This window comes from Zonotrichia albicollis, chromosome 4 (assembly GCF_047830755.1).
Source record: "Zonotrichia albicollis isolate bZonAlb1 chromosome 4, bZonAlb1.hap1, whole genome shotgun sequence".
In the NCBI taxonomy this organism is placed as follows: Eukaryota; Metazoa; Chordata; class Aves; order Passeriformes; family Passerellidae; genus Zonotrichia; species Zonotrichia albicollis.
Genome location: NC_133822.1, coordinates 62,640,415 through 62,659,559, shown reverse-complemented (window position 1 = coordinate 62,659,559; position 19,145 = coordinate 62,640,415). Strand labels below are relative to the sequence as shown.

The following is a 19,145-nucleotide window of genomic DNA, read 5'->3' as shown; positions in this document are numbered from 1 at the left end:
TCATGTTCCATCAAGTGCCTCTCATCTGAGAAATGGAGGATCAGAGCTTGAAGGTGCACTGGAACAGCAATGTGTCTCTCAGTCTACCCCTCCAGGGCTATTCCTGGGATCTGCACAATTTCTGAAACTTTTCTCTTTCCTGTTTGTGGAGTGAGAATACACTCTGCCTCCAGTTTGCATTTACAATTAAAGGTCAACAGTTTTTAATCTGGGGCTTTAAAAGCTGTGTAACTCTTGACAGTTACATGATTGTCTCACAAGATTTTAGAATTAGATCCTTCAGGAAAGAAACAACTTCTACTTGTTTGTTCAACCTTACTTATGGGAATCTTCTTGCTAAATTCTCTACTATACATCTTCATCATCCTTTGCTTTTTCTTCCCTGCATCAGTAACTTGTCAACAGCAGTAGGAAAAAAAAAGTGAAAATGAAAGCCCATGCAGTTTTATACAGATACACACACCCAGCACTGACAGAAGTTTTTAGCTGGATGTAGTATGACAAAGCCAACCAGTAAACCCTCTTGTGTACCAGGTACTGATCTGCCCAGGAAAATGGTGGAGTCACCGTCCCTGGAAGCAGCCAGGAATGGACTGGATGTGGCACTTTGTGCTATGGCTTACTTGAAAGGGTAGTGTTTGGTCAAATGTTGGACTTGATGATGTTTCAGTTCTTTCCCAATCTTAATGATTCTATAATTATATGATTTTTTAAAAATATGTAACACCTGTATTTGTGGAGGACTGATGTATAAACACATATGAACACAAACACTGAAAATGTAGCATCATTACTCTAGGACAGGAATGCCTGGAAAACCCGAGTTAACTCAGGAGCCTGTAGAAAGTCAGAATTCTACTTTTGTCAGCAAATTATACATCACATGTAATACACTAAACTGGAAGACAACAAATAAATAAAAAAAACCAAACCACCATAACTCCTCTAGTTTTGGGGATAGAATGCAAAGAATTAACATGCTCTGGATTGTTCTTCAGTCTTTTGCTCTAAAAATTCCCCATTCTGGTTGAATGGAATCAGATAAAAAGAAAGTATTATGTCTACAGTTTTTCATTTTCCCACACAGTGAAGAAAAGACAGGAACAGGTTCAATTGTTTGCTCATGTTAGTCCAAGAGCTGTTTATTGTGTTGTAATGATCTGACCACAATAAAGTAAAAAGTTTTTCCTACAGTGCTTGTTAAGGAAGGTTTACATTACCTAAAATTGCCTATTTTTGTGAATATTTAAGAAGTGCAAAAAAATTTATTGCCATGTTTCAATAAAAAACAGATTACCTCCTGACACAAATGAAAAATCACCAATGCTACAATGTAATGTCATCTGAAAGTTTCTGAATATTGAACTGATAAGGAACGGTGTCATTACCCCCTACCATATCAATAACCATGGACCAGATTCTACTGTATTATATCAATGCACATCCACAGTACAAGGCAGTGACTTTATCCAAAGTTTCCATTGGTAACTAAGGACTAAATATGGCTCAAACTCTGAAGAGCAGAGACTGACTCAAAGGGTGTATATTCACTCTTAGCATGACAGGATCTCTGAGTGCTCTTGCGAAGTGAAAAAAATTGTAATTTCCAATGTTTTTTCTCGATCCACTACAGCTTGCATTTTAAGTAGCCACTATTTCACAACAGCTAATTTCATTGTCACATTCTAGATATGTATTCAGAGACATACTAGAGTTCCAAATCTGTTTGCCCTTCACATATCAACGGTATTCAACAGAAAATTATTATTAATATTCCAATATGAATATTATTTTTATTGTTATTAAATATACAGTTATTATGTATAATATTACTTAGCCTTGTCCTAATATTTTTTTTTTCAAAAATCTCCAACTACTTTTCTTTGATGATTATCATGGCACTTCATCTCCAGACTGGAAGATCCAAAATCTATAAAACCTGCAATGTGTAACCCTCCCTAAGTCACAAGACACGAATGCCTTGTAGAACACTCTTAAGAAATCACATTTGCAGGGAAAATCAGATCTGCAGTAACAGGAGTGCTCTGGTGTTGAAGATAACATCCCAAACACCATGGGATTCCATTGGTCCAGGGAGTGGAATAAGAGTTACACACAGAAATTCTGCCACCACACACTATTGAGGTCTCTGAGCTGCTCTGCTCTTTTCTCCTCTGTTCATGAAAACAACCCAAGAAGCAATGTAACTTATCATGCCTTTTCCCCATTCCTCAGCAAGGCCCTCCCTTGGGGAATGAACACTTCCAATGGGCATAAAATGCACCGAGGCCTACCTCAGCAATATTATTTGAGTGCCTGACTAACTAACTAAAATACCAGCTACAGGTGTATTCCATTGATTGCTGATGTCACCCAAAACATACTTTCACGGGACACCTGCCATTCCTTTTTCTCTCCACTTCTTCATTCACACTAATGCATACTGTCTTATTTTTCCCTTATTCCATAATCATATACAAAAGCAAGTACCAAATATCATACTCAGGTTTTCATTGCCTTGATGTCTCTGACTTGGACCCATACACCTCCCAGTTCAGTTTTTAGCTTTTCATGATAAGGACTGAAGAACATCTAGAAATTTTCATCTTCTAGCAGCTGAAGCTGCGATACACCTAATAAGAGATACCACCTTGCAGAAAAGCTTCAGTAAGCTTCATGATTAATAGTAAGCAAATATAACATATTTACATATATATATATTTATTTATTTATTTCCATCCTCTGATGGAAAGCAAATCTGGACTCAAATGCAGTTTCGAGGGCACAGCAAATGAAGAGGAGAAACGTATTTCAGCATGGTAAAAGGGAATATGTCATGGTAGGTGTCAGCACTAGAGAGGCTGCAAGGCCATCACCAGAGGGGGAACAGAATGCTGGAATCAGGCTTGAATGCTGGGGAAGATCTATGGAGGATTTGTGGGAGGCATCAGTATTGCTGCAACTGCTGGGAGGAGAGAATTCAGTAACGGACAAGCCGCGGCCTTGAGGGATGCACAGCGTATTATTCTGGGATACACTGGATATGGAAAGCCAACCTGAACCGCGGCAAGAGCCCATGCCCACGAATCTGCTCCAAGATGGGCACATTTTGCAGCCAGACCCAGAAGACATCTTCCTCCTCCCTCTGAAAACACTTTCACACACACCTTAGCATCCTGCTGTGAAATTCTCGAGGTGGCAACGATGCAAAAGCTGCCTCATGCTCTCTCCCGCCCGGCCCCCCTTCCTCCCTCCCTCCGCATCCCACCGCATCGCCGCGGGACCTCACGGCAGGCGGCGGCACCACCGCAGCAGCAAAGCCCGCACTTGTTGCCGGGGAAAGCCCGCGGGGCGGCGGCCCCGGGCGGGCGGGCAGCCCCTCCAGCCCCGCCGGGCGGCCGCGCCCGCCGCGCCCCGCGGCCCTGCCCCGCCGGTGGGCACCGCTCCGCTCCGCTCCGCACCGCCCTGCCCCGGGCCGGGGGCCGCGTACCGCCAGCACGGTGAGCAGCGTGGTCTTGCCCGAGTACTGCAGCCCCACCAGCGTGAGCTCCATCTCCTCCTTCCAGAACAGCGAGCGCAGCCACTCCAGCAGCCGCGCCACCAGCGACAGCATCCCGCCCAGCGCCCCCGACCTGCGGCAGGCGCCCAGCCCCAGCGGCACCGCTTCGCTGCTGGGCATGGGAGCGACGGAGGAGCCCAGGCGAGCTGAGGCGAGGCTCGGCGGCGGTGAGGCTCGGGCCGGGCTGGGGCGGCGGCGGCAGCGGGGCTGCGCGGGGAGCCGAGCGCCAGGCAGGGCCTCACGTGACGGCGCCGCCGCCCTTCTCCCGCCGCCACCCGCTGCAGACAGGGGAGGGGCCGGGCCGAGCCGGGCTGGGCTGGACCGAGCCGGGTCGGGCCGGGCCAGGCTGGGCTGAGCCGGGCCGGGCCGGGCCGGGCGGGGAGCGGCGGCAGCGCTCTGCGAGCGGCTGGGGTTGGCCGAGGTGTGGCGGCCCCGAGCGCCCAGCGAGGGGATGCAGCTGCGGGGCGGGTCGGGACACCGCGGGTATCCTGTGCGGGAACAGCTGGTCCCTGCGGTGGTGTGGAAGGATGGCACGGCCCGGCACGGCACAGTCCTGCCGCCATGGGCGGGCTTTACAGCATCCCCCACCCAGCGAAGGGGGGCCGAGGCCTTACGAAAGTTGCTGGGCTTGGGCTGCGTGACAGCATCGGTTTTGTAGGTTCATCGCGTCTGGTGGTGGCAGTTCTCGCACCCCTAGACTAGGACCTCCACCGTTCCCAGAAAACTCTGGTTGAATTCTTCATTGTGTGGTGACAGGCTTCCAGATCCAGGACCTACCATGGTTTTGTTTGGTTTTTCCTGTGATAATTTTTGGAAAATCATCCATAGTACGACCCTTGGCTCAAGAGATGCTTGTGATGGTTGGTTTTGTATAGTGATCAATGATGAGAACATGCCACTTTACCAAGAATCTGCCTGCACCGAATAAGTGACGTTCAGTATAGTCTTGCCATAGAGCATTAGAAAAAGGCTTGTTTTTCCCATACCCACAGGGCTAACACTTTTGCATCCATCTGCCAGTCTCAGAACTTGGAAATGAAATGTGGTGCTCTGGAGAGGTCACAGTGCTGGTGGTTTTGGGTGATGAAGGACATTCATACAGCTATAAAGGCACATACACCTTTACTGTGGATACCTTTGCTATTGAAACATGGCACAATCATCAAAGCATTTTGAAATTTGGTTTTCTTGGTCTTTTTAGAGACATAATTCAGCAATCTGGAGGATGCAGTTGGTGACAAAACTTCACTGGTTATATCAGTTCAACCACAAAAGCATGAAGCTCCCAAGAACAGTTGGTTGTGGGCTAGCTGTAGAGGTGAAAAACTTCATGGTTTTTCATGCCTTGGTTTTAGATACAGTCAAAACTACTAGTAGTGTAATTCTTAAAGTACTGAGTTATTACTCTTGTAAATTTAATTGCACATTTCCAAAATTAAATTGGGCACTGGAGCTGGCCCTGCCACCCCAATGGTAATGTTGGAGAATAATTTTTCATAGCTTCTCTTAAATCTGATTGCTTTCAACAGAGGTCACTCTTTTTTTTTTTTTTTTTTTCCTCAGTAGCATCAGGTTTTGTTCTGGTTTCAGGTAGTCCATTTCTCCTAATGCTGTTGCATTGGTATTTTGGGTGGAGTCAGAATTTTGAATGCCACTCTTAAAACTGTGACAGTGATCATGTCTTTGACAGTTTCAAAGTATGATATAGCTCATGAAGTTGCTTGAAAATTGGTGGCAGAGTAATAACAGAAACCAGGTCAGATCCTGTACAGAGGGAGAGTGTAGCAGAACTCTGCTGGTTTACTTGTCTCTGAGCAGCAGCCAGATGGCTGCTCCATACGTAGGTGCATCCTCAGCAGCAGTCACAAATGTTTTGGCCAGTTTACCATTTATGCTACAACTAAATGGGGAAATCACTGGGGAAATGAGTGGAAAGTTGGTGAAGTGATTTATTCTGGTTGGATGTGTAAAAGGACTGGGAAATAATTCACAGGCAAATCACTAAACTTTCATTTTTCTGCTATGTGTCTTGCAATTTTTAAAAACTTGTTTTGGCCAAAGCAGTTACTGAATTTTGGGTGAATAGGTGAAATGTTTCTGGCTGCCTTAAAACTGATAAATATAAGAATTTCCCCCATCTCCCCTCATCTGGTGATGTGTAAAATAAAGACAATCCATTTGTGAGAGTGATTTCTGGGAATGAAGTGGTTCTGATTATGGCATGGGGGACAACTCACATAAAATTGAGCAGTCCCTATTTTTGCAAGAAATATTGAATTTTTAAGTAGTGCTTGAGTCTCATAGTGCTGGAAGTTTACTCAAAAATAGATAGTGCTTGACGTTTACTTAGTAATACATTGTAAATATTATAACATTCTTAAAAAATACATTTCAGGCATATCTTCATAATAGGCTGGCAGAAGATGCACAGATAAATTCCAAAACATTAATTCACTTGTACAATGACTGAAGTCTTTTATAGTGTCTCAGGGGTTTCTCCAGGTTTAAAGTTCTGTTATATTGTTCTAAAATCTGTTATATCTTTTGCAAAACTGCATGATTATAAAATGCATTCTTAATTTTACAGACTCTTTGGTAATAGAGTATTGTACTTGTTTTCATAGCTAAAAGCTATCCTGTTATCCTGTGTGGCTGTAGACAGACAAGCCACTTAATCTTTCTAGGAAACATTTAACCACTGATAAAATATTTTGTGATGGTGTTCACAGGGGTCCCAGGAAGTGGGAAGAGATGAGAATCTTGACTTCATGTTTCAGAAGGCTGATTTATTATTTTATGATATATATTATATTAAGACAAAAGGATATATAAAACTATACTAAAAGAATAGAAGAAAGGATTTCATCAGAAGGCTTGAAAGGGAAGGAATGGAGTGATAATAAAATCTTCTGACTGACCAGACAGTCCAAGCAGCTGGACTGTGATTGGCCCTTAATTAAAAACAACCACATGAAACCAATCAAAGATGCACCTATTGCATTCCTCAGCAGCAGATAATTATTGTTTACATTTCATTTCAGGCCTCTGAGCTTCTTAAAGGCCTCTCAGCTTCTCAGGAGAAAAAATCCTAATGAAAGGATTTTTCATAAAATGTGTCTATGACAGTATTTTACTTTTCTGTCTTTTCTAGTGAGTTTTACACACTGCAGGACCATTTTAACAGTGTTATGGGACCATGCAGCACCCAGCTTGTTAAGTCTTCCAAGTGCTCTGAAGGGATAGCAAAGCTGCTTACTCCTTTCAGAGACTTATTTGTGCTATAAAAATTTATAAAAGTGTATGCTACATTTCAGGTAACAATGGTGGGGATGCAATAAACACATGGTCAGCAAAATTACTTCAACCAACTCTGCATATCCAGATCTTTCAGATTTGGGGAGAAACGAGGTATTTGAGACTCAGATTTGTAGTTTGAAGCACTACCAAAGAGATTGAACCCCGTTATCTGTATTTTAAGCATGCATTCACTAAAATACATGAAAATTCACTAAACAGCTGAAGATCATAGAATGATTATGATTGAAAAAGATGTCCAAGATCATCAAGTCCAACCTTTGAGTGATCACCACTTTGTAAACTAGACCATAGCACTAAGTGCCACATTTAGTTGTTTCTTGAATGTTTCCAGGGATGGTGATTCAGCCACCTCCCTGGACAGATCTTAAGGAGAAGAAGCTTGCAGCTGAATGAAATCTCCAGAGAAGAGAGCATGAGAAGAAGTTATGTCTCACTGGTATATTCAGGTTTGTCCTGATATACCAGATGTTTGGGGAAAAAAGCCTGTAGAATCAGTCATTTCTGCTAGTGAGGCACTACATTAGGGAATGACTAGTCATCTTATCTGTTTGTAGGCCAGAGTCAAGCTGCTGCATTGCTGAAGGGAACAGAAAACCATGTTGAACTTTTTAGTGAGATACCCACCACTGTCTGCATGTGTCATCTGTGCCCTCTGCTGGCTGCAGCCCCTGAGGCTCTAGTATGTGCCCTAAATTCTTGTCATGCTCTGGTGAGGGAAAAGGTGAAGAAAGGTTTCTGTTAGGACTGTTAAAGTGGCAGATTAAGGTTTTTAACTCAAAAATGCTGTGATTTGGATACCTAAACTTGGTATATGCAGTTCGTGCTGAAATAGTACAGAGGATTTACAGGCAGCCTAAGTCTCTTAATTACTGGCTGCCCCAGCACCAAGGTACTTTGTACTCTGTTGTGGCATTAACCATATTATTGTTGTGGGACTGCAGGGTGCCCTTAGCCTCCCTTTAAACAGATGGCTGTTTTGTACCTGCCTCAGGAAATGATCACTTGAGACAGGCAAGCTGTCTCTTGTCTCAACCTGCTGGTAGCCTGAGGGAGCAGTGTGGTCCATGAGACTGCTAGCATATGATATATTTCTTCTGCATGATCCTGAAGAGTTCTATGGAATAAATATATTTCCTGATAGGAAAACAAAGGCAGAGACAGGTGATTGCATATGGTCTAGAGCCCACATAAATAGTGTGCTGAACACCACCCTCTGGAATTGTGTGCACAGAGCCAAAATGTCAGTTGAATATATAAAGTAATGGTCCATGTTAATTTTCATGCTGTCTGTGTCTAATTAGTAAAATACCTTATCAGTTATAAACTAAGGCTTATACAACTATATACTAAAAAAAGTCATCTAATTACCACTAACTAAGGAGAAATATAATCAATATACCATGATGGTGGTAACACAGTAGTGAACATAACTAAATCCAAATTTATTCCCTTAAGGATGTTAATATTGATAGGTGCCCTTTACATTCTTGCCCTTTACTTTCTTATATATAATAAGGGGACAACAAATGTGGGAAGCTTTTGCAGTCCTGAGTGTCAGTGACAATGAAGAGAGGATGACAGTGAAGAGCTGCAAGAGTATTGAAACAAGTACATGAAAGAACTATTCTCTAGAGACCCTGATCCTTGACTGGTATACAGAAAAGCTTAGAATTCATCTTGAATACAGCATGCTGGCATCATCATCATCATGAAAAATATTGTGAAGTAGGATTAATATTCAATGAAGCACTTCCAGAAAAACAGACAGGAAGGCCTGGAATAGCCACACTTTAGGAATAATTTAGAAATGGTAAGGGATAAAGTTGGACTACTAAGCTTTGTGAATCTCTTTCCAGCCATCTATACGATGGCTTTCAGTAGCACAGGAGAAAAAATTACAAGAACTAACAACAAAAAAAGTCTTTAGGAAAGATGAAATCATTAAACAAAACAGTATTTTTTAAGACACACAATAAACATTTTTTTTTTGTATCAATGGTTTTTTTTTAAATGAAACTCATTACTCCAACTTGAAGTCTCAGGCCCTAATTTTGCTGGCTATCTGCCAGTGCAAAAGAGCTGGCACAAGCACAGTGTGAAAAAATCTTTCAAGTAAGATTTAAGTGCATGTGCTTAAAGGATGGAATCCTTTAAGGATTCCTTTAGTTGGAATGGAATGATGGAATCCTTTAGTTGTCATCTTAAAAAGGTCATCTGTGCTCTATAACTGAATGTGTTTTAAAATTATGTAACTGTCTCTACTGTCTTGTTGTTTGTACTGAAAAGTGATGGATAGGTACATGTAGAAATCTAATCTGTCTGGAAGTTGTCTAGAACTTATTGCACAGGTCTGAAATCTTCTGTACAATTCTTTGCTGATATATATATGTACAACAGGGTATCCCCGTGTGATGTAGGGAATAAAGCAAATTTTGCTCAACTCTTCAGGATCACATCCTAGGCTCTCTACAAAGTGATCTTGCTGGCCTCACAAAACATCTCTCTGTATTGTCATTTTTACCCAAAAAAAACCCTGTAAGGTGATGATTAGACTATGTTTTTATTCTGTTCAGATTCCTTAAGTGCCAATTGCTATCTCCCTTTGAAGTACTAATATCTTTGTATGTCGCAGAATAAGCAACACAAGAAACTAGATCCAGATTTTTCAGATCGAGAAGCAGAATTTCAATTAAATTTTTAGCATAATGTCAAAACATCGAAGGAGGGTATTTAACAGCTTTCCCTTAAACAGACCCTTTCATCAAACCCACTTTGCATTTCCCTGTCCCTAATTATTACCAGCCTGAGGTTTCTCTAGAAAGGAGAAATACAAAAATAATGAATGGCAATCAAAGTGAACTGTTCCTCTAGTGTTTAATCTTTCCAAAATTACAAGAATGCAAGAAATTAAAACTATAAGGCTAACTTATGATTACAGGCAATACAGTGAATAGAAGAAAATCTCTTTGGAAGAGAGTCCACTTAGGAGAAAATAAATTTGTCTTTGAACATGTGACAGTCACCAGCAATGCAAGCCATAGCACTCCTTTCTTTCTTTTTTCCTTTTACTCCATGGAGACCCACTGGCTCCATGGTGACTCTTTATCATAGAATATAGGTAAGACAAATATAATAAGAGAAAAATAATATATTTGGAAAATACTGTAATTTAACACATAGCAGACCTAAATCCTGAAGTCTGTAGGATTTAAAGCATGAATTGTAGATACACATAGGTAACATAAATAATCCTGAATGAACATTTGAAAGGTGGCTGGCAAAGCACTGTGCATCAGAGCACAAGGTAAGTAGCTACACGTGCAGCTTAGGAAGGCACAGTTCATTGCAATAGACTGCTTTCCTCTCATCTTCCCTTTACTTTCCTGGTCCTGGCTGTTCTCAAGAAAAAAAAAGGTATGGGATTGGATGAATAAGTCTAATATATCAGTTAGTGTGTTCCTTTATCTTTACAGTGAGCCTTGGGGAAAGTTTGTCAATATTAAGTAACAGGTAGATAAAAATGCTGAGTGGGAAGAGACTGGTCTGTCCACATTCCCTATTGCTTCACTCTTTCATTTCTGCAGTTCACTTCCTCTGCATCCTGGGTGCACCCAGGGAAGTCCTGGGTGCTCTGTTTCAACTCTTCTGTGTTTTTCTCTTCTCATTCCTCCTTTTTTGGTGATTTCCTGCTTGAATCATCACAAATGTTCTGTTTGATATTACCTGGCTGATAGTCAAAAGTATTCATGGCAAGACCTGCAGACTTTTTGAACCTGCAAGCTGTCTTACCATAAAGTGCTCAGATCCAGTATCTTTCAGTTTAGCCATGTCAACGTGTTGTGAAAAAAACAGAATTTCATATAAGTCATACAAGTTTTGTTAAGGCATTACTAGTGATATTTCCAGTTTTTAGAAACTGTTTGATAGTTACCACAAATGCAGTGTGAAGGGAGATCAGGCGCAGGAGTTATGATACCAAGCCTTTTCTTTGCCCAGGATGAAATAACCAATATCAAAACTTCAGTGGAAAAAAATATGCTTTTTCACAGGTGATCAAAACCAGATGGACTCTTTTGTGCTGAACAGTCTGCTGCACATATATATATATTTTTATTCATGATTCCCCTTGGAACTGTAAAGGCAGAAACAGCTCTGATTCGTGGACTTATCACTGTAACTGGGATGAGAAAATTGTTACTTCCTCTTGAGAACTTGCTCTTCAAAGGCCATAAAACATTATTTCTCCATGTTACGTCTAAAGGCTTCATCTATTTTTTCTGCATCTCTGTTATGACCAACAACCTGAAAATTCAAAGAAAATGGATATAATAATATGTGGTTTCTGCTAGATTAAGGAATGAACTTTTTATAAGTAAATGGCCACTATATTGAAATCCTGGTTGTTTTCATTAGTGAGGCAGCCTATATCTGTGAGAGATGGTGAATTATTTATGCAGATCATGCCTGGCTCTGGGGAGATTTTTAATGTATCCGTGCCAGCAGCCACTCTTCACCCATCAGAAAGCCAACTGTCTATTTAGCGTCTGACATAATAATTTGAAAAGGTTATTTTATCAAATAAACTACAGCTAATTGCTTCTAAATGCTTTAACTGACTATATGTTAATCATAACTAGACTCCTGATACGATACTGAAAGTAGTTTTCTTCTGAGGTATCTCTGCCACTTTCATAACGCTTTTGGCAATGGAATAGTATTAAGCAAATACTTTCAGTTCTGTCAGCAAACTGAATCAGAAAGGTGGTCCTGAGATTGTCTCAGCTTTCCAGTGACACTTATCTTTCTGCCTCCACTGCTGGGTTTTCCTAAGGAGCAAAATGAGGAGTCTCTTTTTACCAAAGAGCTCCTCAGGAATAACAAGGCACACAGTCCCATGCACAGACTTTTGTCTACATGGCACATACAGCCCTATCCAGTTCCTAGGGATGGCTGTATGGAGAAACTAGGACTGGTGACCTGTGCTGCAGGGAATGCACAGGCAGAGCATGCTGAGATTCATAAAATTAGAGGGTTTTGAGAAAGTGGTTAAAAAAGCAGGCCTCTGAGAGAAGATTTACGAACATTGCTAATACAGCGAAAAGTTTTCTAAGCAGTAGAGCAGACGTGAGAAATAGCACAATAGACTTTTGCAATGTGTCTTTACAAATTGCAGCAAAGTTATTTAATGTATATCTTTAGAAAGTTAGTATGAATGAGTCTCTGTGCTTTGTCTCTCATGAACGAGCGATTGCGTTAACTACCATTACGTATGTTTCATATGATTAGATAGAATTTTTGTCAACATGTTTTGCTCTATGTGTGATTAGCTGAAACCTAAGCTGAGATGGCTTTATGCTATGCTGTAATGTAACACGTCCTAAGCATTCCCTTTAGATCAGAAAGCTGTTAACATAATCTGTCTCCATTGTCCTAACAAAGTACTGAGACTGATGTGCTGAATAAATAGCTCACGACACTAGTTCAGAGTGCCCCGTCTCATTCGTGAATGTATATAGTTGCCAGCAGCAAATGGCAACTATAGATGTGTGGAAAGGGGAGATGAAAAGACGTTTTGTGATAAAGAGACTGTGTATTCTAAAGTTGTACATGCAAGGACAGTGAAAACTGATTTGTAGTCTACTCTCCCTGATGGGGGGGCTGGGACTGTGAGGGTCGCTCCTTCTCGGGAAATTGCCGCTCCGGGTTCAGTTCAAACTTGTCGGGTGCTTGGGAATTCGGAGAGTTCTTTTTTGGTGAACTGTGCCAATAAGTCACGGCCTAGATTTTCTGCAGTTTATCAAGCTATTGATACAGAGAAAGAAAGAGCAGCTTTGCTTCCAGAGAGCAAATCGAATGCAATGATTAGCAGTGGTAGCCAAAAATTGAGTCAAAGTAGAGGGAGGACAGAGCTGGATGAAAGAGTAGAACCTTTTCAAAAGTTCTCTAGAAAAACACAAGTTGAAGTTTTAAAAACCCCAGAGTTTGTTCCTTTTACTTTAGAGAAAAAATATAGAATTTTAAATCCTCAATTTAATGTTAGCAGCCCTCCAGCTGAGTTTTCGTTAGCAGGGAGACACTGTGAAACATGTAGTAATGTTTCTAAAGTTATCAGAGATATAAATTTGAAGACAAACACTGAGGCAAATTTTAGCTTTGTTCCTAGATCCGGGGAACACGCCTCCTTCCCAACCCCTTTGGGCAGAGCTTCGGAGGAGGCGTGTTGTTTGATAGAGCCCTCCCCTGTCCTTCATGGCAAGGCTCCAAGCGGTGCGTGTTGTTTAGAAGTCTCTGCCAAGAATCTAGAAGTGTGTTCTCATGCTCACCCTAGCAGAATTCCCAAAAAAGCTAGTTGCTAGGGCAACATCTCTGCCAAAAATTCAGACATTAGCAGACTTCCCAAGACATCTACTTTCAGTGAAATTGTTTGTTCCCCTGAGTTAGAAAAAGTGATGAAAGATAGACATAAAATGAAAACTACAATTAGACAAAGTGAAACAGAATCCTATAGTTCATTTTTAGATAGATTAACTCAAGCAGTCGAAAGGCAATGTCCAGATGAACAAGCCTGTTCCTATATTGTTCAAACCTTGCGTATGTAAATGCTAATGACGAATGTAAAAAAATTATTTTAACTTTTCCTGATCATACTCCAATCATTACCCAGATGCTAATAACTTGCAGTAGACTTATAAATTCATAAAATCCTGCAAATTCACAAGTCAATGCTTTAGAAAAAACATTAGAAGACAATTTGACACAACAAATAGATAAAATTGAAAAGCTGTTAGCACTGGCAGTTAGACTCTGACGAAAGGCCTCATTGCTTTACTTGTTGTAAACCTAGTCATGTTAAAAAAAAAGATTGTCTTGTGTAAACATTCCAACCAAAACAACTTTCTACCTATCATAAGATATGATTGTCATGATGTATATAATCTGCTAATGTCTTGTACAAGTTTTGTCCTTTGTCCACAGAAGTTTCCAAAATCCAAATTACTTCACTACATAGACGATTTGCTCATCACAGCTTCAACGCAGACAGAGATGCAGCAAACCTGTGCTAGTGTTAAGACTAAAATCCAGAGTGCTAGACTTGACATTTCTATGACCACAGTCCAAAGATACGAGAAAAATCCAAAGTTGAGACATCAACTCTCCAAAGAAGACAAGCTCATCGCTGCATTCCAGGTGTAGTTCGAGTTTTTCAGCTTTTCCCTCAACTTTTTAATTTAATCACAGATTCTGCCTATGTTGCTAATGTAGTTAAGAGATTAGAAGAGTCAATTTTAAAAGATGCTAGCAACGAAATTTTATATCATTGGCTTTCATATCTTTTTACAACTTTGCAATATAGAACTAATCCATATTTTGTTTCTCACATCAGGGCTCATTCTTCACTTCCTAAATTTTTAGTAGAAAGAAATGCGAGAGCAGACAAACTGACAATAGTTATTTCAAACACTTTGCCAAACATTTTTGAACAAGCAAAATTGAGTCATGCTTTTTTTCACCAAAATGCACAAGCACTTGTACGAATGTTTCAAATCTCTAAAAGTCAAGCTAAAGCTATCATCAGTACTTGCCCTGACTGTCAGCTTGTGCAACCTCCTGCTTCTACAGGAGCAGTCAACCCCCGAAGTTTGCAAAGTCTGCAGTTGTAGCAAACAGACATCACTAAATACCCTTCCTTTAGTAAATTCAAAAATATTCATGTTTCAGTCTACATGTTCTCTAGTGCAATTTTTGCTTCCCTTCACGCAAGTGAAACAGGCAATCATGCCTGTCATCATTTCCTGCAAGCTTTTGCTTCATTGAGTGTACCCCAAGAAGTGAAAACTGACAATAGTCCCGCATACATATCTCAAAAATTAGCCACGTTTCTAAACGAATGGAGTGTTCAACACATCTTTGGTATTCCCCACTCTCCCACAAGCCAAGCAATTATTGAAAAGGCACATCAAACCCTAAAACGCATTTTAGATCAACAGAGAGGGGGAATGGGGATCACACCACAGATGAGGCTGAACAAGGCTCTGTATGTTTTTAATTTTCTAAACAGTTTGGGTGCAGAACCTAATCCACCAATCTTTAGGCACTTTTCAAATAACACACAGGCAAAACTGAAAGAAAATCCTCCTGTTCTAATTAGAAACCCTGAATCTGGACAGCTTGAAGGCCCTTTTCAATTAATAATGTGAGGCAAAGGGTATGCTTCTGTCTCTACAGGTGCTGGAATTAAGTTGGTCTCTGCCAAAAACGTCAAACCATATCGCACCTCAGAACCTGTTGATGAGCCCAGAACTGAGGAAGCAAGTACGCAGACGTGAGCCAAACAGAGAGATCCCGGGTCTCACCTGACGTTCCTTGTGCATCAGTAGAACCTGCAAACTCTGATTTTGTGTTAATGTTATTCATGAGTGTGCCAATTGTATGTTGAATGTTTGTTTAACAGAACTAATTTTTGGCAAAAGTTAAAGTTATTGTTTTTTAAAAAGAACAAAATTTTAAAATCGATATATCTGTAAAGAATCTGCCAAAACTTAGCTCATGAAAAAGATGGAGCAAATTCAAGTTATATGTTCATATTAGTAGATTTTAATTGTTTTTTGTCGTGCAGATTTGCCTGTAGAACAACTGAAAACAAATGTTTAGGTGACCTTAGACAAAGCAGCCGGATACTATATATTTGTCTAACTCACAACCAGAAAAACCTTTTTCAACCTGTCTAGTTAGTGTGCCAGTAAAAGAGTTGCCTTTTGTCAAAAAACAATCCAATAGTAAGCCAAGTAGAATTGACAATAGAAACAATCCCTCATTTAATTAGAACGTTTAGTCCAAATAACTTCCCAAAGCAGCATCTGAACCTCAAGAATTAGAAATCCTTAGATCTTTGACCATAGATTTTTGTTTTACTTTCATAGCTTGTGCCTTGCAAAAAAGTGATCCCCCAAAGTACGTTACCCCCCCCATTATTTTGCATATAAGAATTTGAGTTTTTAGTGTAATTTCTCAAACAGTTGAAATGTGCTTTCTGAAGCTGATCAATATCCACAGCAATTGCCGAAAGAGTCTTAGTTCATTTGCAGAGGCAGAGCTTAGCAAAGCATTCCAACTCACCTTGAAGGTAGCCCTTGTAGCATTAGTATGCTCACCATAATTGCCCCCACTGCCAAAGCAGTGATGAAAAAGAAACAAAGGAGAATTTTATGCCTTAGAATGCTGCCAGAAGAGTTTCAGCAAGTTTGTTTTTACCCCAATTAGCTTCAGCAGTAGCATTGAAACAATGGATCAAGTTAGAGGCTAGCTGAGCAAACAAGCCAATGCCACATCCTCTGCAATTAGTGATATGTTAACCGATGTTGATAGTGTTAGACATGCTACTCTTCAAAACAGAGCAGCCATTGATTTTCTTATACTAGCACAAAAACATAGTTGTGAGGAATTTAAAAAATTGTGTTGTATGAATTTGTCCAATCATTCTGAGTCCATTCACAAAAGCATACAAAAACTGAAAGATCTGACAGCTCAAATTAAAGAAGATAGTAGTTCCTAGCTAAACAATTTGTTTCAAGAATAGAAGTTTGCACCTTAGCTAAGACAACTTTGCAAGATAGGTCTTCTTGTATTAAGTGTTCTAGTATTGATATTGGTAGTAATACCCTGCATACTTCAGTGTGTACGACGAATGATTAACAAAACAGCCCAAGAAGTCTTTGTCATACAAGAGAGAGAATTAAGAAGTAGAAGCACAGAGAGTGTTCAAAATCTCACAGAAGTAGTAAACAAAAGTGTAGACATAAAAGAAAGTTTTGAATTGACCCTCGATTCAACCAGAGATTTTCAACAATGACTTGTAACTATTGTCAAATGTAATTCATATCTCTTTCAAAGATTAAGCCTTCATAGCATTAAGTTGCTGTGCTGTAACATAGCAATGCTTAAGATCAGCGCGAATAGGCCTCCAGCAAATAATAAGCAGAAATTTTACAGTACAGCTATGAAACGCAAGTAGTAAACGACAAGAAAATGAAAGTTTCTTTCTGAGTCAACAGAGAGGGGGAATTGCTGAGATTCATAAAATTAGAGGGTTTTGAGAAAGTGGTTGAAAAAGCAGGCCTCTGAGAGCAGATTTGCAAACATTGTTAATACAGCGAAAATTTTCTAACCCGTAGAGCAGACGTGAGAAATAGCACAATAGACTTTTGCAATGTGTCTTTACAAATTGCAGCAAAGTTATTTAATGTATATCTTTAGAAAGTTAGTATGAATGAGTCTCTGTGCTTTGTCTCTCATGAACGAGCGATTGCGTTAACTACCATTACGTATGTTTCATATGATTAGATAGAATTTTTGTCAATATGTTTTGCTCTATGTGTGATTAGCTGAAACCTAAGCTGAGATGGTTTTATGCTATGCTGTAATGTAACATGTCCTAAGCATTCCCTTTAGATCAGAGAGCTGTTAACATAATCTGTCTCCATTGTCCTAACAAAGTACTGAGACTGATGTGCTGAATAAATAGCTCACGACACTAGTTCAGAGTGCCCCGTCTCATTCGTGAATGTATATAGTTCCCAGCAGCAGAGCAGATGAGTTGTGAGTATTGGCAATGCAAAACAACTGGAAACCAAGAAAGGGAGATGTTGGGATTTTGGCTGACTGGAGACTGGAAAAGTGCAGGGCCGTGGCTAATTCAAAGTCCTGCACCTGCGGGGTGGTGTGTCCTTGGGCCTAGCTGGGTATGGTGGTGGGTGGACAGAGAGACGTGGGGAGTGGGGAGTGTGGGCGCAGGGGAGTGGGGGAGAGTTGGTGGTGTGGTTTGAGCAGTGGATCGCATGGCTTGCAGAGGGTTCATGGGCTTATTGCTTGCTGTGTGGGTGTCTGATGCTCTCTTCAATGGACGGAACTTGTTGATGACTCATATTGAGCCCCGAGTTTTCCCTGAACCCGACAAATGGCTCATCCCCGACAAATAGGCCTTTCTGCAACAAGGATATCTGAAATAAGAGAGAGGGTTTGTGAGAAGAAAGGATAAACTGCAACAGCTCAATTTTTAAATAATGAAGCTGTAATATTCAAAGTCAACATTGAAATTAGAACCTTTTGAAGAGTTACAAATACATTTAATTTAAATAAAAGCTACAGCACCCCTAAAGGTTTTGTGAAAAGTGGAGGGACATTAATAAGATAAATTTTATGCTGCAAAGTTCCACAGATCTAAAGTTAAGCCAAATATTTTAAAAGATAATTCCATTCATATGGAATGAAATTAATTCTTGCATAGAGCACCAAGTCTGATGACTTATTTTGCGTATTATATATTTAACTGTCTTAACTTGAAGTAGACAAAAGTGCATTGTCAACCATTACTTTTTTCCAAATATAACGGTTAAAAATGTAAACTGTAAAAAAATGGTTTTTATTCTGGATTATCCTCTCGTATAGCATAGTCAGTATTTATATAGACCAATATCTCTTTGGCACAGATAGTAGTTTATAGAACCAAACTGAGGAAATACATTCAAGCTGAAGTGGTACCTGTGGATTATAAAAGGTTACCTGATAAGACCATAAGCCTTTCAGGAATTATTTAGTTTGTTTGTTTTGTAAAAAAACCTTGAGAATTTCAAATATAGTCAAGGAAAAGGATATTCTCACTTTCATGGATCATTTGTATTAAGGTTCTCAAAAGGAGAATTAAGTGAAACAGACTAAACATCCTTATCTTATAGGATGAAGAACTACTGAAAGTACGAGTATCATTTTCTTCTAAATCATAGCTACTGGCAGCTGTAACAGTGTTATTATATTCTCCAGTTGTTATATTAAGTATATTATTTCCAAAGGTAGATTGGAAATCTTCTACTTCAGGATGTGTAGATAATGTCACCTTACTCTCAGAATTTAAGGATATCTGAATGCAAATATCTTCTGAAATGCAAGCATGGAGGTAATGGATGTCATTTATATCAGCATTAGGTTCACAGCTGTGCCCTGCATAACAGTGGCAATCAAATTTTTCTATGAATGTTTGCAGATCCCGATATGATGGTTGCCCTTGTAAAGTGTATTTTCCATCCTTTGTCATTTGAATTGCAATATTCTTAGGGTTCAAGTGAAGATAGTCACTGGAATTCCATTTTTTCCGTGCACAAGCACCAGAGTCTTGGCATAGCACTTGGCTACATATTCTGGCTGCCATTGTGACGTTGATGAGGTATGGGGTCAAAGTCCTCCTGAGGTAGTTGTCCAGAGTTCTACAGGTGTT

General features: G+C 40.1%; 2 protein-coding genes and 1 long non-coding RNA gene across 3 annotated transcripts in view; 1 reads left to right on the top strand and 2 right to left on the bottom strand.

Moving 5' to 3' along the window:
- LOC102064671 (ADP-ribosylation factor-like protein 8B) overlaps positions 1 to 4,110 on the bottom strand; it is a 23,033-nt gene extending 18,923 nt beyond the window's left edge. The window contains exon 1 of the mRNA XM_074539976.1: positions 3,491 to 4,110. Coding sequence (XP_074396077.1) covers positions 3,491 to 3,679 — 189 coding nt within the window. The 5' untranslated portion in view covers positions 3,680 to 4,110. The remainder of the gene's footprint in view (positions 1 to 3,490) is intronic.
- On the top strand, positions 2,804 to 17,604 carry LOC141728859 (uncharacterized). The gene is made up of 3 exons (XR_012580108.1): positions 2,804 to 3,500; positions 13,853 to 14,065; positions 15,104 to 17,604. It is a non-coding gene; the product is annotated as an uncharacterized LOC141728859 (long non-coding RNA).
- Positions 15,376 to 19,145, bottom strand: part of SPAM1 (sperm adhesion molecule 1) — a 35,937-nt gene continuing 32,167 nt past the window's right edge. The window contains exon 6 of the mRNA XM_005481938.4: positions 15,376 to 19,145. Within this exon, the coding sequence (XP_005481995.2) occupies positions 18,504 to 19,145 (642 nt within the window). The 3' untranslated portion in view covers positions 15,376 to 18,503.